Genomic DNA, 23,100 nt, shown 5'->3' with positions numbered 1-23,100 from the left:
CTCCATTCTATCTCTGCTACAATTTCATTCGGACTCTGCTTCACTTTCATTCTGGCTCCATGAGTTCTGGCACGGCTCCCGCTCCTGCTGTGACCTTGCCCCTGCCCTGGCTCTGGCTCTGGCTCCACTCCGACTCCACTCTACTGTAACCCGGCTCCTGCTCCTGCTCCTTGTTCTGCTCCAGTTGTGCTCTGTTCCTTTTTCTGTGACCCAGTGTGGTGCTGTGATTGACACAGTGTGTTTTTCCTGACAGGTATTTGACAACACTCCGGCTGCTCTGGACGGAACGCTGGCCGCAGGCGATGAAATTGTCGGAGTGACCGGGAAATCGGTGAAGGGGAAAACTAAAGTCGAGGTGGCCAAGATGATTCAAGCTGTGAAGGTGTGAGGAGGAGGGTAATGAGTGGGGAAAGTACACGGAATGGGCTGGAGAGGCTTGAGGGCCAACAGGGTGGGAAGGCTGTACGTTGAGGGGAGGGGGCTGTTCATGAAGGGCAATTGAAAGGAGAGCTCTGTGCTGGGGGTCAGATATTGCTCATTTGACACCAGTGACAATAAACAATGCTGAAAGGTCATGGAATATAAACATAAGGCAGTGAAGAATACGGATTGTGGGAATACACTCTGATTGGCAGAATGTCCTTCATTGGGCCTCAATGTTTAACAAATTGGAACAAACAACCAGCAACTTGTATGTCAGTTTGTGGTGACTCAGTAAAAGTGTGAATAAGATCAGAAATACGCAAAGAATATCGGAAATAGGAGCAGCAGGTGACCATTTGCCTCCTCAAACTTGTTCTGCTTTTTAGTAAGATCATGACCAATCTTCGACGTCCATTTCACAGTCCTGTTAATCTCCAGATCCCTTGATTCCCATGGGAATTAAAAGTATTAACAACCTCAGTCTTCAACATACCTCAGTGATTGATTAGTAACAACCCCCTGGAGTAGAGAGGTCTAAAAATTCATTATCCTTGGAGAGAAGAAATGTCTACATGTCTTAATCTAAAATATCGGCCCCTTATCCTGTGTCCATGTTCTTGATCCCCCAGATCGGGACAAACACCCTCGGAATGTAACTACTCTGTCAAACCTTTTCAGAACCACAAGTGTTTCAATGCCCCCCCCCCGCCCAAAACCCATAAGACAGATTCTGTCAATGTTTCCGTGTTGGACAGCCTTCTCATCCTGGAACCTTCGAGTATGTTCTCTCCGTGGTAGAGAGACTGAAACTGTCTGTAGGACTCGCTGTAAACTGTGGGAGTCACTCTGCAACCTGGACGTTCCCACATAAGGCATCTCCAGCTCAGTCTGTCAACCTCCCTGCATGCTGCTCAAAGAATGTTCACATCCTTACTCACTTAAAGAATAGGTCGCGAAAAGTCGAAGGAGTAACGGCAATGTTGCTCAAACTGCCTGAACAAAAGGATTTTGAGAGATGAAGGGAATGGCCAAACTGTTCCAGATGGACTTTAATGTGGGGAAGTGGGAGGTCATTCATTTTGGACCGATCCAATTCAATTCTGATAAATACGGTCCGAGGCTAAAGGGATCAAAGGGTATGGGGAGAAAGCAGCAACAGGGTGCTGATTGGAGGATCAACCATGATCATACTGAATGCCAGAGCAGGCTTGAAGAGCCAAATGGCCTGCTCCTATTTTCTATGTTTCTATGATTTAAAAAGTTCAGCTAATAATTTTTTGAAAGATGAGAAGTGAGAAAAATAGAGAGCGAGCTAGGTTTGAGCATTGAAGGCACTGAAAGAGGAGAGGCAAATATAATTGAAGAGGCTAATAGAATGATGGTCTTCATTTCGATGCTTGAGTGTGAAGGGCTGTTACAGCTCAACAGAGATCCACATCAGTCTCAGTAGGATGGCTGTGTGCAGAACTGAGCGCCAGGACTTTGAAAGAAATGATCAGTCTGGTATGTGATATCGAACATCTTCACCAGGACAATACCATAAATAAAATGAAAGAGTTTGGCTGCTAGAGGATATGCTTTGATGGTAGAGTTTGGGGATTGAATGGGATGGGCTTTGACAGGAGAGTTTGGGAATTAGATCAGTTTTGCTGGGAGAGTTTCAGGATTAGTTGGACTTTGAAGGGTATTTTGGATTTGGATCGGTTTTGACAGGAGAGTTTGGGATTGAATAAGTTTGATAGCAGAATTTGGATGTATTCTCAATCGAACTGCATTTTTCTATTGTTGACCAAAGTCCTTTGTTCTTTGAGGGAATGTTTTGAGTTGCTCAATAATCATAAATTACTGCTAGTATCAACTCCTCTTCTATCATCTTGCAAGGGAGAAGTTACAATTCACTACAATAAACTCCAGGCCGATCCTAAGCAAGGCAAAACTTTGGATATTGGTAAGTGCTGCCTTAAATATTCAGTGTGCTGTTGCTTTTCATTTCCCTTTACTCTTGCAGCCCCAGTTGATTGAGGCATTTTGGTGGTGCTTCCCCCTTAGACTCCCATGCTGGATTATTCTGTTGAGTGACATCCCAGTCTGAGGAGGCAGACTGAAGTGATGGGTCAAAGCTCCTGATTTGTGGAGTTGCATTGCTCTGGTCCTTCTGAGTGAATTCAGCACTGTGATTTATAAGGTTATAGCTTCAGAAACACAGTAAACCTTGAGCTTTGATTTACTGCCACAGTAACATAATAGCAAGTTAAACACACTTATTATCATGAGGACAGCCAGCTGGATCTCATAGAATATGAGTTACTTGATTGGAGCTGTTAACCTGGTCCAGTCGGGCAGCCCCTGGCTGGCCGATTTTAAACAGGAGTGTCAGGGGTTCTGTTCACTGAGAGCTGGCTCTGTGCCATGTACTCTGCACATGTAAATAAAATGTGATTTTGTGGCGGAATCCTGGCCTTTGTGGAGTTATTTCGTTATTATTTGTGTAAAAAGCCCTGCAACTATGGAAAGGAATGGATACAGTGTGATTTGTGAATCACTAAAAGTTATCAGATAATTTTCCATTCCTCTATACCCAAAAACACCAGCTTGCCTGCAACTTTTGTGAGTGCTATATGCATTTTCACCATAACTGTATGTTTAACTTGCTGCAGAAAGTTAGGCCTAGTATTTGATAGTATAAGAAGTCCTCATAGAGAGATGTGTCTTTGCCACACAATGTATTCAGCCCAGAAAAGAAACAAGTTTAACTGTGAAACCTCATTTTAATGGGTAATAAATTGTTATTATGAATTGATAAAATTCTTTAATTTTGATTGTTTTCTCTCTGTATCTTGTACCTCCTTCATTCCAATCTTTCTATTTCTCTCTATTTCTCTTTCTGTTATCTGATTTGATTTGAATGGACTCTTTTCTCCTTCTCCTGTGCTCCTGTTTCTTTCTGAACCCTAAGGCTCAGGGTTAGGGAGATGTATTGTTTTTACTGTTGGTTTCTGGACCCTTGGATTGTCCACTGCTAGGTATTTTCTCTCATTTCAAGAGACTTACAGCACCAAATGTTACAAAACTGTGGCATCTGAAAGAAAATCCAGTGAAAATCACTGTTCCAGCAAAACCTGTCAATCACCACAGTCTGTGAGCAAAGGTCCCAGAAACTGGACCATGTTCCCACCAAAAACACAGTGATAGAGTTGGGCAGTTCTGATTCACTTCAATCACATTCCAGAAAAAGAGAGAACATTTCACATGACAGATTGTGTCACTTTTTTTTCAGTTCTGAAGAAAGTGAAACACCGGCTAGTAGAGAACATGAGCTCTGGCACAGCTGATGCCCTGGGTCTGAGCCGAGCCATTCTGTGTAATGGTGAGTGAGACTGGGATTATTCCGGTTTAGTGGGGAGTGAGACTGGGATTATTCCGGTTTAGTGGGGAGTGAGACTGGGAATATTCTGGTTTAGTGGGGAGTGAGACTGGGATTATTCAAATTTAGTGGGAAGGTGCGACTAGGGTTATTCTGGTTTAGTGGAAAGTGAGACTGGGTTATTCCAGTTTAATGGTGAGTGAGGCTTGATGAATCAAGCTTATGAAATGGTCTCTTACAGATGGTCTCGTGAAGAAATTGGAGGAACTGGAGAGGACAGCAGAACTGTACAAAGGTGAGAGATCAGGGACCAAGCATGAACTATTGTGTAGAGGGAGTGAGGGTACAGAATCGCAGTTACTGCCCCTCTTACTTTCACTCTGTGCAGTGGCCTGTCTGTGCGGCAGGGAGTAGTTGCAATATGTTGCAGGGTTTTTTGGGAGGGAGAATGTCGTGGTGAGTTCTCCCTATTGACCAAAACCTAGTGGTTCTAGGTGGACAAGAGCAGAAGTTTCCTCTGATCCTTAACTTTTTCTGTCAGTTCATCATTGAGCTAACCAAATATATGAGGTGTTGATAGTCCAATACCTACAGGCCAAGTCTCACACAGGACATTGTGGCCCTGTTACTCAGAGATGCTGGTAGGGCCTGTGGGTGCCAGGAATGTTGTGGCAGTGACTAGCACCAGCGTCAATCTCAGCTGTAACAAGTTCTCTGCTCAACCTTCCCCAGACCATCCCATGCCCCTGAACTAATGCCCAGATCTGGAGGGCTATAGTGCCAAGGGGAAAAACCAGGGGAGTTGAGGGAGCAAAATGCATTTTCAGATATTAGTATGAAATGTTAAATATTAAAATTTTCTCTCATTCCATTGTCTGGCAGGATTGATGGAACACACAAAGAGGTTACTAAGAGCATTCTTTGAGCTGTCACAGACACACCGAGGTAAATCCTTTATTTCACTGTATTCACAGGAGATTGGGAGCAATGTGGTTAGGACAGCTCAGGGCAATTACTGTCATTTGGGATTGGGGCTCAGGAGGTGTTAGTACTATTCAGAAACCTGGGTTCTAAAGCCTTTGATAAGATTCCACATGGTAGGATATTGGAGAAAACACAGAGGCACGGGATTGAGGGAGATTTCGCAGTTTGGATTAGAAACTGGCTTTCAGTAAGAAGGCAACGAGTGGTCGTTGATGGAAAATTTCAGCCTGGAACCCGGTTACTAGTCGTGTGCCTCAAGGATCTGTTTTGGCACCACTGCTGTTCGTCATTTTTATAAATGACTTGGACGCGGGCATTGGTGGACGGGTTAGTAAGTTTGCAGCTGACACTAAATTCGGTGGAGTGGTGGACAGTGTTAAAGAATGTTGCAGGTTGCAGGGAGACATGGATAAACTGCAGAGTTGGGCCGAAAGGTGGCAAATGGAGTTTAATATGGATAAATGTGAGGTGATTCACTTTGGGAAGAATAATAGGAAGGCAGAATACCAGGTCAATGGAAAGATTCTTGATAGTGTGGATGTGCAGAGGGATCTTGGTGTCCATGTACGTAGATCCCTGAAAGTTGCCACCCAGGCTGATAGTGCGTTAAGAAGGCTTACGGTGTGTTAGGTTTTATTGGTAGAGGGATTGAGTTCCGGAGCTGAGATGTCATGATGCAATTGTACAAAACGCTAGTGCGGCCTCATTTGGAATATTGCATGCAGTTCTGATCGCCCCATTACAGGAAGGATGTGGAAACAAAGTTGCAGAGGAGATTTACCAGGATGTTGCCTGGTCTGGAGCGCAGGCCCTATGAAGAAAGGCTGAGGGACTTGGGTCTGTTCTCATTGGAGAGGAGGCTAAGAGGGGATTTAATAGAGACATATAAGATGATCAGAGGATTAGATAGGGTGGACAGTGAGAGTCTTTTTCCAAGGATGATGCCTTCAGCTTGTGCAAGGGGGCGTAGCTACAAACTGAGGGGGGATAGATGGAAGACAGATGTCAGAGGCAGGTTCTTTACTCGGAGAGTGGTAAGGGCATGGAATGCCCTGCCTGCCAATGTAGTTAACTCAGCCACATTAGGGGCATTTAAACAGGCCTTGGAATAAGCATATGGATGATGATGGGATAGTGTAGGGGGAGGAGCTTAGATTAGTTCACAGGTCGGCGCAACATCGAGGGCCAAAGGGCCTGTTCTGCGCTGTATTGTTCTACGTTCTATGAAGGTTTAAAAATATGGGTTTAGTTTTCTGTTTTCTGAAGCTCTGACTTGTTCAATTATATAAAGGGTCAGAAAGTCATCTTGAATAGTGAGCTAAAGGCAGCATTTCCAAGAACATAGAACATAGAACATTACAGCACAGTACAGGCCCTTCGGCCCTCAATGTTGTGCCGACCTGTCATACCGATCTCAAGCCCATCTAACTTACACTATTCCATGTACATCCATATGCTTGACCAATGACGATTTAAATGTACCTAAAGTTGGCGAATCTACTACCGTTGCAGGCAAAGCGTTCCATTCCCTTACTACTCTGAGTAAAGAAACTACCTCTGACATCTGTCCTGTATCTTTCACCCCTCAATTTAAAGCTATGCCCCCTCGTGCTCGCCGTCACCATCCTGGGAAAAAGGATCTCCGTGTCCACCCTATTGAACCCTCTGATTATTTTATATGTTTCAATTAAGTCATTTCTCAACCTTCTTCTCTCTAATGAAAACAGCCTCAAGTCCCCCAGCCTTTCCTTGTAAGACCTTCCCTCCATACCCAGGCAACATCCTAGTAAATCTCCTCTGCACCCTTTCCAAAGCTTCCACATCCTTCTTATAATGCGGTGACCAGAACTGTACACAATACTACAAGTGCGGCCGCACCAGAGTTTTGTACAGCTTCACCATAACCTCTTGGTTCCGGAACTCGATCCCTCTATTAATAAAAGCTAAAACACTGTATGCTTTCTTAACAGCCCTGTCAACCTGGGTGGCAACTTTCAAGGATCTGTGTACATGGACACCGAGATTTTAGCTAAGTGACTAGCAAGCAATAACTACTACCACCTTCAGGAGATCATTACTAAGATGTTGCAGGTTTAGAGTTTTACAGCCCAGAGAGAGAGGAGCGGGGTCAGACAAACATTCATTCAGCGACAATAGGTCTTTGACAGCAGAAATGCTATTAGTTTAGCAGGCTCCAAAACAGTCAAGCCTGAATTGCTTAGAAGAAAACTCCAGAAGTGGAAGGTATCAGAGAGGAAGATCTCCTACCATGCTGTCGGAAGATGTGAGTTTAATGAACCCAGTAGTAATACTTAAGGTAACTGGGAGCTGGTAGGTTTGTAGTGTACGTTGGTGGCCAGCTATCCCCTGAAATGGAAATAGAGACATTGAGGAATGGAAGGGAGGAGTCAGAGATGGACCAGGTAAAAGTGAGAACAAGGTGGAAATAGGAAGCAGAATTGATAAACTTTTCCAATTGTGCCATGTCTGCTCCCATGATGGGGCGTTCCACTCCTGCACGTCCCAGATGTCCTCCTATTTCAAGGACCGTAACATCACCCCTCCAGCGATTGAAAATGCCCTCAACCACACCTGTTGCATTTTCTGCACTTCTGCCCTTACATCCCCTCCCCTCCCCCAACAAAAATAAGGACAGAATCCCCCGGTCCTCACATGTCACCCCACCAACTTCCGCTTTCAGCGTATCATTCTCCGCCACTTCCGTCACCTACAATCTGACCCCACAACCAACAAGGTATTTCCCTCCTCACCCTTATCTGCCTTTCATAGGATCCACTCTCTCCGCGACTCCCTCATCTTCTCCACAATCCCCACTAGCACCACCACCTCTGGCACTTTTCCCTGCAACTGCAGGAAGTGCTACATCTGCCCTGCACCTCACCCCTCACCTCCATCCAAGGCACAAAACAAGCCTTCCATCTCAGACAGAGGTTCACTTGCACATCTGTCAATGTGGTCTACTGTATCTGCTGCTCCCAATGTGGCCTCCTGTACATCATTGAGACTAAGTGTGGACTTGGAGACAGTATTGTAGAGCATCTGTGCTCTGTTTGAGACAAACAACAACACCTTCCGGTTGCCAACCATTTTAACTCCCCTTCCACTCCCTGGGCGACATGTCCATCCTGGACCTTCTCTAATGTCACAGTGACACCACTCGCAAACTGGAGAAGCAGTACTTCATGTTCTGCCTCAGGACCCTACAGCCCCATGGCCTAAACATGGAAATTATCAATTTTAAAATCTCCCCACTTCCAGCCTCATCCCATGTCCAACCCTCCCGCTCATCCCCACCTCATTGACCTGATTTAGCCTGTCTGTCTTCTCCCCCACTTATCCAGCTGATCCATCCCACTGACTAATTTCCCACCACTGTCTACCTGCACTGACCTATCACATCCCACATACCTTTCCCATCCCCAATCTTCCTCCCTATATTTACTTCCCAGCTGCCTTCCCCCTCCCCATTTCTGAAGAAGGACCCCGACCCAAGGCATAACTGGCATCTATGTGGATACCCACGTGGAGAAAATGAGACAAGTTAAATGAGATGTTGTTCAGAGTGAGGACAAGCCTGGCCATTCACAGAAGGGTGGTGATGAATGGGGCAGTTCAGGCTTTTATTCCAGGGAGAAGTGGAGAGCCCCGAGACTCCCTGATGGGGCTGGACATGTAAAGGGATTGCATGTCCATGGTGAAGAGGAGGCAGCTGGAACCCATGACCTTGAAATTCTGAAACTGATGTAAAGTGGCCGAGGAATCATGGATATAAGTGGGAAGGAACTGGAAAAGGGGAGAAAAAAAATCAAGTCAAGGTAGGAAGAGATGAGTTCTATGGGGTTGGACCACGCAGAAGCAGTGGGTCTGCCTGAACAGTCCTGTTTTTGAGTTTTGGGAAGCCGCTAGAAACAAACTGTGTGAGGTTGGGAGATTTTGAGCTGGGAGGCAGTGGGGTGGAGATCACCAGATGAAATTAGATTAATGACCGTGGTGGACACAATAGCCTGACGTTCTGTGGTGGAATCGTGATCCGGGGGAGGTATGATAGGTATCTGAGAGCTGGTGCTCAGCCTCTGCAACGTAGGGGTCAGTCCACCAGATAACAACAGATACCACCCTCTATGGCAGGGTCGATGACAAAGTCAGGATTGAATCTGAGAACACAGAGTGCTGTCAGTTCAGGAGGAGATAGGTTCGTGTAAGTAAGCGGTGGGAGGTTGGGTGTGGGGTATGAGGTGCTACAGTTTAGGGGTTGGGGGACGAGAAATTGAGGCGAACAGTGTCATCTCAACAGTTCTTGAGGAACAGGTCGAGTGCAGGTAAAAGGCCAGAGGGAGGGGTCCATGTGGAGGGAGAGTGTTGGAGGTGGGTGAAGGGGTCTGTGCAATGGGGAGAGGACTCCTGTCCAAAGAAATGGGCACAAAGGCGAAGGTGACAGAAGAGTTTAACGTCATGAAATTTATTATTGTGGGGATGCAGAAGAATAAAACTGAAACCTGTGCACTGTATAGAACGTTCAGCATCAGAGAGCAGATGGTAAGAAGGCATAGTAAAACGTGATGGGAGGTGAGGTTAGGAGAAGGGATGGAGTCAGAGGGAAGGGGGATTCCTGAAAGCCATGGGTATCTCTGAGTTTGTGCATCTTGTGCTCCTTAATGCCTGAAAGGAAAATATTTTTTGTTAGAACATTGAGTGAGCTGGAGAATGAAGTGGAACTAGGGGCAGGGCACTCCGAGCCAACATGAAGTGGTGCTGAGGTTGAGAGTGTGCATATGGCGACACATGGCACTGAGTGTGGATTGCAGGATGTGGTGAGAGCAGCTGTCTGAGGAAAGTTGAACATTGCGGAGATACCTATGATCTTGGATGGATTCAAAATGCAAAGAATGAAGCTTGAGTTGGAATCCAGGTGAGATGAATTTGAGCCAGAGACGGTCATGAGGAATGTGATGTGGCTGTGGAAATAAGTTTCAGCAAATGCGTTATCAAACACCAGAAGTAACAGTGACAGTGAATAAGAAAAAAGATTGAAACAGAAATCCTGTCCGAGAGAGGTACAGAACTTCTTCAAGGGGAGCATATCTGAAAAGATGTGGCAGTGAGTTAAATACTAAAAACAAACCTGAAAGAACTATGAATACTGGAAATCAGGAACAAAAACAGAAATTGCTGAACATCCCCAACACATCTGGCAGCATCCGTGGAGAGGAATCGGAGTTTACGTTTCGGGTCCAGTGAGCCGCCTTCAGAACTGATGCTGGCTAGGAAAGGGTTAATATTTATACAGATGGTGAGGTGGGGGTGATGAGTAAATGATAAGTGTCAATGGAGCCCAAAGAGAGAAAAAAACAGTTGGACAAAGAAAAGGCTAAAGGACAAAAAAAAGTTGCTGGAAAAGCTCAGCAGGTCTGGCAACATCTCTGAAGGAGAAAACAGAGTTAACATTTCGGGTCCAGTGACCCTTCCTCAGAGGTGGCTGGGAAGACATCAGTTTGTATGCAGCAATTGGGGAGGGGGTAGGGGGTAAACAATACGACAGAGCCCAAAGAGAGACAAAGACAGTTGGACAGATAAATGAGTTGCTAACAATCAGGCTGGGAGGGTGAATAGCTGTTAATGGGGACTGTTAGTGACTAACAGCAGGCGGAGTGTAAGGGCAGGCTATGTGGAGCCTGCCATTACACACTCTGCGGAAAGGTCACTGGACCCAAAACGTTAACTCTGTTTTGTCCTTCACAGATGCTACCAGACCTGCTGAGTCTTTCCAGCAACTTTGTTTTTGTTCCTGATTTACAGCGTCTGCAGTTCTTTTGGTTTTAATTAAGGCTAAAGTTCAGTCTGGGGGAATGAATAGCTGCTAATAGATGCTGCTTGTAGCTGTTTGGAGTAGATACTGTGTTGTAGCAGCCCTTGACAAGAAATAAAACTTGTGGCCTTTCAAGCCAGGCTTCCATTTGGGATCAGAATCATCCAGAAACTGCCATCAGCTGGGAACACACTGTTTATTCCTTAGAATCATTGCCCCACCCCCTGTATGAAAATGTTGCCCCTCGGGTAAGGCACAATTTTGCACTCGTGAAGCCATGCTGACTGTTCTGAATCACTCCTTGCTGTTCCAAATGCATTTACATCCTATATCTCTGAATCTCCTCCAACAACTGTCGAAGGGCTTGCTAAGGTCAATGTAGACAATGCGGGTGAGATACTAAATGAATATTTTTCCTCAATATTTACTGTGGAGAAAGACATGGAAGTTAGGGAAATTTGGGAACTAAATAGTGATGTTTTGAGAACGTGCCACATTACAGAAGAGAAGGTGCTGGAGATCGTAAAATGCGTAAAGGTAGATAAATCCCTGGGACCTGATCAGGTGTTTCTGAGAACATTGTGGGAAGCTGGGGGTATTTATATTATCAGTAGCCACTGGTGAGGTGACAGGGGCGAGTACAGTTATGACATTTAAAAGACATTTGGAAATGTACATGAACAAGAAACATTTAGAGGATATGGATCAAACACAGTCATATGGGGACTTGATCAGTTTAAGGTTGGCATGGATGAGTTCAATTGAAGGGTCTGTTTCTGCTGTGTGACTCATGACTCTAGAATCAATGTACATACAAAGGAGTGGTCCAGTGACAACCTTCCAACAATGGAAAAATGAGCTGTAGGTTACATTGGCCTTGTTTTGCTCCTACAGTCCTCTTAGCCCCCCAAACACGTTGCACCATTCTAGATCATCTCCTCCATGCCATTTTCTTGAGCCCTTAATATCATTACTGTCTAAAATTCTAACAATCTCTATCTTGAACATACTCACTGACTGAGTTTCCATAGCCTCTGGGGTAGACAATTCCAAAGATTGCCCACCTTCTGAGTGAAGTTCTTCCTTTTCTCAGCCTCAAAAAGCCTGATCCTAATTCTGAAGCTCTGTCCCGTGTTCTAGACCTCCTCCAGCCGGGGAGAACATCCTTTCTGCTTCCACCCATTCTCGTCCTTTAAGGATTTTCTAAGTTGCAATGAGATCATCTCGTATTCTTCTAAAACCTGGAGAATGGACTTCTCAATCTTTTCTGATAGGACAGAACTGCCATTCCAGTGATTGATCTGGTGAACCTCCACTCCATTCCCTCTAATGGAGAGTATGTCTTTCCAGAACTGCACATAACATTCCGGGGCAGTGTCACAAAGCCCAGAAGCACTGAAGCATGACACCATTCCTCCTGTGTTCAAATCCTCTTACGATAAAGGCTAGCTGACCATTCCCCTTCCTAATTGTTGCACTTGCATGTTAGCTTTCAGTGACTTCCTTAAGCAACAATGCCCACATCATCGCTTGACAATTTCTTAGCATTTAGGAAATATTCTGCCCTTCACACCATCCAACCTAACTTTTACTGGTTCAACAAGCTCCCTGTGTACCAGTCAGTGGTATAAGGGTTTCCGGAAATGGAAACTAAAGCTTTAAAGTGCTAGCTTGAGTGGCATGTATTTTTACACTAGAGAGAGATGGGGTTTGGGGGATGGTGGGAGGTTTAAACAAGCTGAATATCATGAAAGGTTTTGACAGAGTAATTTAAGATAAATTTCTCACTGGGAGGCAAGTCAGAGGGCTCTCGGAATTCAAATTATTGTCCAGAGAACCAGAGCAAGTGAAGGCAATTTTGGGAGTTGTTGCAGTCTGGAATGAGCTGTTTGCAGGTTGGTGGAAATAGATACGACAAAGACTGGGGAGCTTTTTTGAGGCACCAGTGTGAGAGCCTTTCAAAGGGCTAGCACAGCCACAATGAGCTGAATGAACGCCCCAGTTTGTATCATTCCTGGTTCTGTGATGAGCACAGTGATCTTGCAGGGTTGGGCTTTGCAGCATTTTACTCAGTGCTCAGTAGGCATGAGCTGTTGTGACATTAACACACTAGTGCTGGTGCCTGCTGTGCGATTAAGAACAGGGTTTTGATTTGTTTCAGGGTTCGGGGATGTGTTTTCTGTTATTGGGGTCAGGGAGCCACAACCTGCTGCTAGCGAGGCTTTCGTCAAATTTGCAGAAGCTCATCGCAGCATTGAGAAGTTTGGTATTCGACTTCTGAAAACAGTGAAACCAGTAAGTTTATGATCTTCCTACGACAGTGTCACCACAGAGGCAGGCCCCACCGTCTACTTCATCACCATGGAGACAGGCATCCTTTCCCACAGCATCAACATGGAGACAGGTTCCCTGTTACACAGCATCAGGCTGCACTTCCCACTGTGTCGCCATGCAGACAGGCTCTTCCTCTGAGTATCACCACAGAGTCATCGCTGTTCTCCGAGGATCACCAGGGAGACAGGCTCCCCACCCGGTGTCGCCAGGGAGACGGGCTCCCCTCCCGCACGGTGTCACCAGGTAGACGGGCTCCCCCCCCCCGCCCAGTGTCTCCGTGGAGGCGGGCTCCCACCCCCCCCGCCCGGTGTCTCCGTGGAGGCGGGCTCCCACCCCCCCCGCCCGGTGTCTCCGTGGAGGCGGGCTCCCACCCCCCCGCCCGGTGTCTCCGTGGAGGCGGGCTCCCACCCCCCCGCCCGGTGTCTCCGTGGAGGCGGGCTCCCACCCCCCCGCCCGGTGTCTCCGTGGAGGCGGGCTCCCACCCCCCCGCCCGGTGTCTCCGTGGAGGCGGGCTCCCACCCCCCCCGCCCGGTGTCTCCGTGGAGGCGGGCTCCCACCCCCCCGCCCGGTGTCTCCGTGGAGGCGGGCTCCCACCCCCCCGCCCGGTGTCTCCGTGGAGGCGGGCTCCCACCCCCCCGCCCGGTGTCTCCGTGGAGGCGGGCTCCCACCCCCCCGCCCGGTGTCTCCGTGGAGGCGGGCTCCCACCCCCCCGCCCGGTGTCTCCGTGGAGGCGGGCTCCCACCCCCCCGCCCGGTGTCTCCGTGGAGGCGGGCTCCCACCCCCCCGCCCGGTGTCTCCGTGGAGGCGGGCTCCCACCCCCCCGCCCGGTGTCTCCGTGGAGGCGGGCTCCCACCCCCCCGCCCGGTGTCTCCGTGGAGGCGGGCTCCCACCCCCCCGCCCGGTGTCTCCGTGGAGGCGGGCTCCCACCCCCCCGCCCGGTGTCTCCGTGGAGGCGGGCTCCCACCCCCCCGCCCGGTGTCTCCGTGGAGGCGGGCTCCCACCCCCCCGCCCGGTGTCTCCGTGGAGGCGGGCTCCCACCCCCCCGCCCGGTGTCTCCGTGGAGGCGGGCTCCCACCCCCCCGCCCGGTGTCTCCGTGGAGGCGGGCTCCCACCCCCCCGCCCGGTGTCTCCGTGGAGGCGGGCTCCCACCCCCCCGCCCGGTGTCTCCGTGGAGGCGGGCTCCCACCCCCCCGCCCGGTGTCTCCGTGGAGGCGGGCTCCCACCCCCCCCGCCCGGTGTCTCCGTGGAGGCGGGCTCCCACCCCCCCGCCCGGTGTCTCCGTGGAGGCGGGCTCCCACCCCCCCGCCCGGTGTCTCCGTGGAGGCGGGCTCCCACCCCCCCGCCCGGTGTCTCCGTGGAGGCGGGCTCCCACCCCCCCGCCCGGTGTCACCACAGTGGTGGACTTCTCCCAGTACAGTCCTGGCAGATTTGCTGAGTTGCTGGAGATTTTATTTGATGCTATTCCTCTGTGTTCCCTGTAACACCCAGTGCATTGTTGACCATGAGCCTGTGATTATTTATCCCTTAGCAATAATGTTCACTTGTCATCAATTTTTTCTCCCACTGATTCATCACTGCTTTCTGTATTTGCAGATGCTGAGTGACCTGAACACTTACCTCAACAAAGCCATTCCTGACACCAAACTCACCATCAAAAAATACCTCGATGTTAAGTTTGAATATTTGGTACGTAATCCAATCTGTTTTTTTCAGTCGTCACTATTATTCCGACCTCAGGTTACCCAATCCTGCCTGGTTGATCTACATCTTGACGCTGACTCCAAATCAGCCAAGTCTCACCTACGGTATAGACAAGAAGTTGACACTATTTCTATAAACAGTGGCCAGCTCTTTTGCAGTCTGCTGTTCCTGCTCTGCTGATGTTTCCTGACTTCAGCTTTGAAATATATTTGTGTTGGCCCTTAGAAAACCATGACGGGGATCCAGGAAATGGCAGCAGAGTTGAATAGATACTTTGCTTCAGTCTTCACAGTACAGGACATTAATAGTATTCCTAAAATAATAAAGAATGAATCAAACAACTGAAGGGGTAAAGAAATAAATATCATAACTATTATTCACAACAAAGTACCAGGAAGACTAATAGGATTAGAGATAGATGGATCCGATAGGTTGCATCCTAGGATATTAAAAGAAATAGCTACAGACATAATTGTAGTAATGTTCAAAAAGCTCTCACATTCTGGAAAAGTTCCAAAGGATTGGAAAATTGCCAATGCGACATCCAAATTCAAGAAGGGAAGGAGACAAAACACAGCTAACTATAAATAACGAGGTGTAGAGCTGGATGAACACAGAAATTTCTGAAGAAGGGTCCAGACCCAAAACGCGAGCTTTCCTGCTCCTGTGATGCTGCTTGGCCTGCTGTGTTCATCCAGCTTCACACCGTGTTATCTCAGATTCTCCAGCATTGGCAGTTCCTACTATCCCAGCTAACTATAGACCAGTTTGCTTAATGTCTGTTTTTGGGAAAAAGTTTCAATATATTGTAAGGGTATGAAATAATAGAGTATTTAGAAATGCATAATCAAATCGAGCTAACATTCCTTTGTGAAGGAGAAATCATGTCTCTCAATTTATTACAATTCTTTCAGGTGATAGGAAACAGGATAGAGAAAGGGGAAGCTGTAGATACATACAAACATGAAAGCTAGAAGCAGAGGAGGCCATTTGGCCCCTCAAGCATGCCCTGTCATTCGTCAAGATCATCAAGCTCATAGTCCAATTCAGGAGCCCAATCCTGCTTTCTCCCCTTAACCTTTGAACCCATTCGCCCCAAGTGCTATATCTCATCACTGCTTGAACACATTCAGTGTTTTGACATTAACTACATCTTGTAATGAATTCCATAGGCTCACCACTCTTTGGCTGAAGAAATGTCTCCTCATCTCTATCCTAAATCTTCTAACCCGAATCCTCAAACTGTGACCCCTGGTTCTGGACACACCCACCATCAGGAACATCCTGTATCTACCCTGTCCGGTCCTGTTAGCATTTCGTAAATTTCTATTAGACCCCCCCCCCCCCAATCATTCGTCTGAACCCTAGCAAAAACAACCCCAACCTAGTCAATCTCTGCTGATATGTCAGACCTGCTATCCCTGGAATCACCCTGGTAAACCTTCGCTGCACTGCCTCAAGAGCAAGAACATCCTTCCTCAGAAAAGGAGACCCAAACTGCACGCAATACTCTCGGTGTGGCCTCACCAAGGCTCTGTATAACTGCAACAACACATCCTTGCTCCTGTCCTCAAAACCTCTTGCAATGAAGGCCAACCCTCCATTTGCTTTCTTTACTGCCTGCTGCACCATATGCTTACCTTCAGCCATGAGTGCACAAGGACTCGCAGGTCCTGCTGCACATTCCCTTCTCCCAATTTACAGCCATTCAGATGGAATATGTTTGTATTTCTAAAATGCATTTGATAGGGTACCTTCACATAAGGCAATTTATTATGTGCCCATGGTGGGGGAGAGAGTATATTAGCATGGATAGAGGATTAGCCAATTAATAGATGACTGAGGGTTGGGATAAGGAGTGTATTTTCACAATGACAACCTGTGGAGAAGTTCAAAGCGATTATTTACAATATAAAAGACTTGGATGAAGAAAGTGAATGCACTGGAACCAAATTTATGGATGACTCAAAAATGGATGGAAGGGCAAGGGATTTCAAAGAGGGATATGGAAAGTTTTGTGAGTGGCCAAAAACTTGGCAGATGGAATATAATGTGGGGCAAAGTGATATTAAACATTTTGGCAGAAAGAATTATTTAACTGGAGAAGGACTGCAGAAAGCTACAGAACAGAGGGATTTGGGAGTTGTCTTGCCTGAATCACAATAAGCTAGCACCCAAGTTCAGCAGATAATAGAAAAGGCAAATGGAGTGTTGTTCTTTATTTCAAAGGGAATAGAGTAAAGAAATCATAGATCATAGAATCCTTACAGTGTGGAAACAGGCCCTTTGGCCCAACAAGTCCACACAGATCCTCGCAGCATCCCACCCTGACCCATCCCCCTAATCTACACGTGCCTGAACAGTAGGGGCGGTTAAGCATGGCCAGTCCACCGAGCCTGTACATGTTTGGACTGTGGTAGGAAACCGGAGCACCTGGAGGAAACCAACACAAACACTGGGAGAATGTGCAAATTTCACAAAGACAGTTGCCAGAGGCTGGAATTAAACCCGGGTCTCTGGTGCTGTGAGGCTGTTGTGTTAATCACTGAGCCACCGTGCCGCCCCAGGGAAGTCTTGGAAAACTATCCAAGATACTAGTCAGACCACAGCTGTAATATTGTGAGGAGCAGGAAAACTGACGTTTTGGGCCTAGACCCTTCTTCAGAAATGGGGCGGAGAAGGGGGTTGTGAAATAAATAGGGGAGAGGGGGAGGCGGATAGAAGATGGATAGAGGAGAAGATAGGTGGAGAGGAGACAGACAGGTCAAAGAGGTGGGGATGGAGCCAGTAAAGGTGAGTGTAGGTGGGGAGGTAGGGAGGAGGTAGGTCCGCCCAGGGAGGATGGACAGGTCAAGGGGGCGGGATGAGGTTAGTAGGTAGGAGATGGGGGTGGGACTTGAAGTGGGAGGAGGGGATAGGTGAGAGGAAGGACAGGCTAGGGAGGAGGGGGATGAGCTGGGCTGGTTTATGATGGGAGGAGGGGAGATTTTGAAGCTTGTAAAATCCACATTGATACCATTGGGCTGCAGGGTTCTCAATCGGAAAATGAGTTGCTGTTCCTGCAACCTTCGGGTAGTTTCGTTGTGCCACTGCAGGAGGCCCAGGATGGACGTGTCGTCTGTGGAATGGGAGGGGGAGTTGAAATGGTTCACAACTGGGAGTTGCAGTTGTTTAGTGCAGAACAAGCGTAGGTGGCCTGCAAAAGTTGACCCATTGTCTCCGCCTGCTCCTGCCCCACTGAACTTATCCCCACCTATCGGAACTTCATTTTCTCCAACTTGGTACAGGAACTCCCTACTCACGTGTGTGACACCACCCACGCCCTTCACCTCCTCCAGAACTTCCAATTCCCTGGTCCCCAACACCTCATCTTTACCACGGGCTTGAGGACCCTATACACCTGCATTCTCCATACAGATGGCCTGAAGGCCCTCCGCTTCTTCCTGTCCTGTTGACCTGACCAGTCCCCCTCCACTGACACCCTCATCCGCTTAGCCAAACTCATCCTCATCCTCAACAACTTCTCTTTCAATTCCTCCCACTTCCTACAGACAGAGGGGGTGGTACTCGCATGGGCCTAAGCTATGCCTGCCTCTTTGTAGGTTACATGGAACAATTCCTCTTCCATACCTACACTGGCCCTAAACTCCACCTCTTCCTCATTGATTACTGTATCGGCGCTGCCTTGTGCTCCCATGAGGAGCTTGAACAGTTCACCCACTTCACCAACACCTTGCACCCCAACCTCAAGTTTACCTGGACCACTTCCAATACCTGTCTCTCCTTCCTGGACCTGTTTGTCTCCATCTCTGGCAATCACCTAGAAACCAATATCCATTTCAAGCCCACTGACTCCCACAGCTACCTAGAATACACCTCCTCCTACCCACCTTCCTGCAAAAATGCCATCCCCAATTCCCAATTCCTTTACCTCCACCGCATCTGCTCCCAGGATGAGGCATTCCACTCCCGTACATCTCAGATGTCCTCGTTTTTCTAGGACCGCAATGTCCCCCCCCCCACCCCCCAACACCCATCCCAGACCCCCAGAAGACTTTCCACATCAAGCAGATGTTCACTTGCATATCTGCTAATGTGGTATATTGCATCCGCTATTCCCATTGTGTCCTCCTGTACGTCGGGGAAACCAAGCGGAGGCTTGGGGACCGCTTTGTAGAACACCTACACTCTGTTCGCTCTAAACAACTGCATCTCCCAGTCATGCACCATTTCACCTCCCCCTCCCATTCCACAGACGACATGTCCATCCTGGGCCTCCTGCAGTGCCACAGTGATGCTACACGAAGGTTGCAGGAACAGCAACTCATATTCCACTTGGGAACACTGCAGCCCAATGGTATCAATGTGGATTTCACAAGCTTCAAATTCTCCCCTCCCCCTACCGCATCTCAAATCCAGCCCAACTCGTCCCCACCTCCCTAACCTGTCCTTCCTCCCACCTATCCTCTCCTCCACCTCAAGCCTCACCCCCATCTCCTACCTACTAACCTCAACCCGCCCCCTTGACCTGTCCATCCTCCCTGGACTGACCTATCCCCTCCCTATCTCCCCACCTACACTCACCTTTACTGGCTCCATTCCCGCCTCTTTGACCTGTCTGTCTCCTCTCCACCTATCTTCTCCTCAATCCATCTTCTATCTGCCTCCCCACCCTCCCTATTTATTTCAGAAACCCCTTCCCCTCCTCCATTTCTGTAAAAAGGCCTAGGCCCGAAACATTAGCCTTCCTGCTCCTCTGATGCTGCTTGGCCTCCTGTGTTCATCCAGCTCTACATTTTGTTATCTCGGATTCTCCAGCATCTGCAGTTCCTAGTATCTCTGTACTAATGGGAGCAGCTTTATTCCCTTTATCTGAGGAAAGACTTACTAATCTTAGAGGCAGCCCAGAGGAGGGTCTCTTGGCTGATACCAGAAGGTAAAGAGGTAAGATACGGAGAGGTTAATTAAATTTAGCCTGTCTTCATTGGAATTTATAAGAATGAATGTCAACCTTATTGAAACAGGAATTTTAGGGGCGTGATAGGAAAGATATGGACATAGTGCTGCGCTGTCAAAGGATCAGTGTTGAGGGAGCATCATGCTTTTGGATGGTCAGTACTGAAGAACCATCGGTCCATCAGAATCAGTGCCGAGGGAGTATCACACTGTCAGACGTTCAGTATGGAGGGAGTGCTGCTCTGTCAGAGTCACCACCTTTTAAATGAACGTTTAAATCTTAATCATCCGTCCCATCTGCCCTCTTAAGCAGATGTACAAAAGCCCAGGGTCTTAAGGAGGAGCGGGGAAGTTCTCCCCCATTTCTTGAAGCAGCCAATTATTTCTGAACCACGATCGCTGAAATAGATATCTGTCCGTTGTCACAGTCCTGTGTGCATATTGCCTGCAACTGCTTCTCCTGACCATGTTTATAAACGCTGTAAAGTACATTGGAAAGTCTGGAATAGGGTGTTGATCATTTTGAGAATTTGAATTTTAAGCCTGGGAGTCAGGGACTTCAGTTAAATGGGAAGGATGCAGGTTTAAATGGGAGGGATTTGGATTTATAGAGAGGGGACAGGGGTTTAATTAGGAGGGGATGGAGCTCTAAATGGGAGAGATGAGGGTATAATTGGGAGGAATGGAGATATAAATGGGAGGGAATCGGAATTAAATAGGAATGTGGATTTATGTGGGAGTGATTTGGATTTAATGGGGAAGGATATGGATTTAAAGGGAAAGGAATGTGGGTTTAAATGGGAAATGCGGAAATTGGATTTAAATGGGCAAAGATTGGATGTAAATAGGAGGAATGGGGATTTACATCGGTGGGATGTAGGTTTACATGGGAGGGGATTAGATTTAAATGATAGGGGATGGAGACATAAATGGGAGAAATGTTTGTGTGAACAGAAGGAATGGGGAGGTGTTGCAAGTATTTGGAAGAATTTGCTGCTTTTCCCTGACTCAGCCTGTCTTTTTCCTTGCAGTCATATTGCTTGAAGGTGAAAGAGATGGATGATGAAGAATACAGCTGCATAGTGAGTCTTGCCTGCACAGTCTTCCTGACCAGTTAGTGCTGACTGACTGGATCTGTTGTAGTGGCTGCCCATTGTACACAACTGATCAGGACTCAGTACAACACGGACGGTAATGTTATTGTCCAGGGCCTGAGGCTGTGTGTTTACCTGAGCTGGGTGCACATGATACTCCAGTCCTGAGGCAACACCATGGTGGTGTATGTACGTTCTCCAGGCATTTGGGGAATGACCTTATTTGATCCGTGTGGAGCAGTCTCTGATACTGAAGCAGTGGGTTCAGGATCCTCCCTTGTGAGTTCCTCAGCTCCCCATGTTTTGACGTGACGCTATACTGCTGTGTCCAGTGAATGGTTGTAGTGTATTGCACTCTCTTTTTAGTTGTTTAACCTTTTTCTCTCTCTTCTCCTCTGTCTATCTGCTCAGGCTCTGCAGGAACCTCTGTACCGAGTTGGCACTGGAAACTATGAATACCGTTTGATCCTCCGCTGTCGGCAGGAGGCCCGAGCACGTTTCGCCAAAATGAGGAAGGATGTTCTGGAGAAAATCGAACTTTTGGACCAAAAACATGGTTAGTTTTAACTTAGCTGACATGTACAAATTGCTGGAGGGTAGACCCTCCTGAGTCTGGAGGTGTCAGGATCAGGCTGGTGATGGAATGGGGTCAGGGGTTGGCAGGGTGGAACCGGAGGTGACAGTAGTCTGTGTTCTGGGTTCATGCTGGTGGTGAGTTCAAGGGCTGACTGGAATGGGGGTGCGGGATGGGTTGGGAAGCAATAGGGTCAGGTCAAGAGTTAATAGATATGTGTTGGGGTGATGTTGTGGGGTCAGGGGTTAATGGAGTTGATGAGTGTGTGTTGGGGCTGGGGCACTCCTCATGTCCTTTACTAAAGATATCAAGTGTGCTTTGGGATCTCCTGAGATCATGAACAGCACTATATAAATGCAAGCCTTAAGAACAAGAGTGGGGACTAGGCCTTCTGTCCATTCAAACCTGCTCCACTGTTCAATAAGATCATAACTGAGTTGGCAGTAGCCTTGCACTTTACTGTCTCTCCTCTCCCCACCGTAACTCCTGACTCCTCCTATCAGTGACCTATCTAAGCTAGCTTTGCTCCCATTCAATGAGCCAGCCTTCATTGTCGTCTGTGAAAGAGAATTCTGGATTCAGTTTAATATCACTCATTTAGACAAACTGCAGCGCCAGGGGGATCTTCAGAAGCGACCTATTGAAAGTTGAGGAGGGTTTGATTAAGATAACAGGAAGCAGAGATATAGATTCCAATACGTTCGCTGACTGAAGCAGGCCTTGAGAAAGGGAATTGGATCTGTTGCAGATGAGAAAGGGGAGGGAATACCTTGCTCTTGTAGATTGCTCATATGGACACGAAGGCTGAATAGCCTCCTCCTGTGCTATCCTCTTTATTAGGCCAATACAGTACCTAGATTTGAATCCAGAACAGTTTCTGTGTTAACTGGGACAATGGAAGTGCAAGAGAACAGTCAAGAAACAGTGACCTTAATCAGTTTCAATTAAAAACAGAATCAAAAAAGCAGTCAAAGTAAAGGGAGCTATTGAAAGAAGCCCCCCTCAGTGAAGTAAATGGGGGACTGGAGCAGAGACTGTCCATGAACAAGGTGAAGCCTTCTGCCTGGAGACAGTTCTGATGAGAAGCTACTGTCTTCTTCAGAAACTATGATTTCAGTTCTCTGCCCAAAGGCAGGTCCAATCCATCACAGCGTCCATCATGGATACAGCAGGGGGATAACTCCTGGAATTCCTCTCCACTGGAACACTGAGCATTTCCACTAATCTGATCCATCTGGCCTCCGGATGTGTTGCTGAGGCAAAGTGTACTTCTCTCGGTATGTTGCAGCCTGGAGCTATGATTCATGATGGCAGAGACTCACACTCTTGCTGCCTGGTGTGTGTTGGAGGGATTTACAGTTGATAGTCAACTTATTTGTCCAAGTTGTAAATGCACCTGTCTGGGCCCTAAGTCCCTTATTATAGGACTTGAACCCAGAGCATCTGGCTCAGATGCAAAAATACTGCCTTATTCCTCTTCAAAACTGAGTGGTTGAAATGCAGATTAATAAAACACGATTGGGGTTTCTAATGCTAAAGAAACTTCATAGTCTCACTCCAATTTTGCTTTTGACTGTTCCATCCCTTTCATATCCTTCTTTGCACTGACCCCCACTCCAGACTCCAAACTCACTCTATAATATCCTCCCTTCAGTCTCTATCTATACATGGCACACAGCCAGTTCAGGGGAGGAAGAAGTATGATGTTATTACACACTAAAAAGGATAATTTCAGAGGCCTTGTGGACAATGAATATGATCGAACAAGTTGGGAGAATTGTGGGCAAGTTTATTAAATGTTGGTGAGAGCAAAGATGATGAAACCTTTACTCAAAGACATAGA

The 23,100-nt window shown here is 47.6% G+C and overlaps 1 protein-coding gene across 1 annotated transcript in view; it reads left to right on the top strand.

Moving 5' to 3' along the window:
* pick1 (protein interacting with prkca 1) overlaps nt 1-23,100 on the top strand; it is a 37,939-nt gene that overhangs the window by 11,018 nt on the left and 3,821 nt on the right. Inside the window, exons 4-12 of the mRNA XM_059640868.1 lie at nt 254-382; nt 2,305-2,371; nt 3,701-3,790; nt 4,029-4,082; nt 4,670-4,732; nt 12,760-12,893; nt 14,526-14,618; nt 20,621-20,671; nt 21,095-21,239. Coding sequence (XP_059496851.1) covers nt 254-382; nt 2,305-2,371; nt 3,701-3,790; nt 4,029-4,082; nt 4,670-4,732; nt 12,760-12,893; nt 14,526-14,618; nt 20,621-20,671; nt 21,095-21,239 — 826 coding nt within the window. The remainder of the gene's footprint in view (nt 1-253; nt 383-2,304; nt 2,372-3,700; nt 3,791-4,028; nt 4,083-4,669; nt 4,733-12,759; nt 12,894-14,525; nt 14,619-20,620; nt 20,672-21,094; nt 21,240-23,100) is intronic.

This window comes from Stegostoma tigrinum, chromosome 38 (genome assembly GCF_030684315.1).
Source record: "Stegostoma tigrinum isolate sSteTig4 chromosome 38, sSteTig4.hap1, whole genome shotgun sequence".
In the NCBI taxonomy this organism is placed as follows: Eukaryota; Metazoa; Chordata; class Chondrichthyes; order Orectolobiformes; family Stegostomatidae; genus Stegostoma; species Stegostoma tigrinum.
This window is presented reverse-complemented; position numbering and strand designations above follow the sequence as displayed.